The 439-nt window shown below is 59.2% G+C and overlaps 1 protein-coding gene across 1 annotated transcript in view; it reads right to left on the bottom strand.

Moving 5' to 3' along the window:
* LRMDA (leucine rich melanocyte differentiation associated) overlaps positions 1 to 439 on the bottom strand; it is a 636729-nt gene that overhangs the window by 635030 nt on the left and 1260 nt on the right. The window contains exon 2 of the mRNA XM_031061803.1: positions 354 to 436. Within this exon, the coding sequence (XP_030917663.1) occupies positions 354 to 436 (83 nt within the window). The remainder of the gene's footprint in view (positions 1 to 353; positions 437 to 439) is intronic.

The raw sequence follows: 439 nt of genomic DNA, 5'->3' as shown, positions 1-439 counted from the left end.
AGGCGCGGCGCCCCCAGCCCCGCGGCCGCCCCGCCGCTGCCGCGCGATCCGCGCTGGCTGCGGAGGAAGAAAAACGTTCGCAGCGCGTGATGTGAAACACAGAATTAACGCCCATCCCATCCTAGGAGCGAAAACAAGGAAGGAGGGGAGGGGAGAGGGAAGGCGGACGAGAAAGGGAAGGGAAAAAAAAAAAAAAGCGAGAGACCATTAAAAACGGAGGAAAAAAAAAGCCCAGAAAAGGGAACGTCACATCCCCTTGACCCTCCAATCACCTCGGGGTCCCATTTGATTGGAAGGCGGCAAAGGCTTTAATCTCAGACTAATTCAGCTGCTTTTGAAGTGAGTTTCTTTGCCAGATCCCGGGCTGGATGGGCAGCGGCTCGCATCACAGCTGAGCGGCGGAGGCGAGCGCTCCGCGCCGCGCCAGCCGGGGGAGCTG

The sequence above is a fragment of the Geospiza fortis genome, unplaced genomic scaffold, assembly GCF_000277835.1.
Source record: "Geospiza fortis unplaced genomic scaffold, GeoFor_1.0 scaffold130, whole genome shotgun sequence".
Lineage (NCBI taxonomy): Eukaryota > Metazoa > Chordata > Aves > Passeriformes > Thraupidae > Geospiza > Geospiza fortis.
The sequence above is the reverse complement of the archived record's forward strand: the minus strand, read 5'-3'. Positions and strand labels throughout refer to the sequence as shown.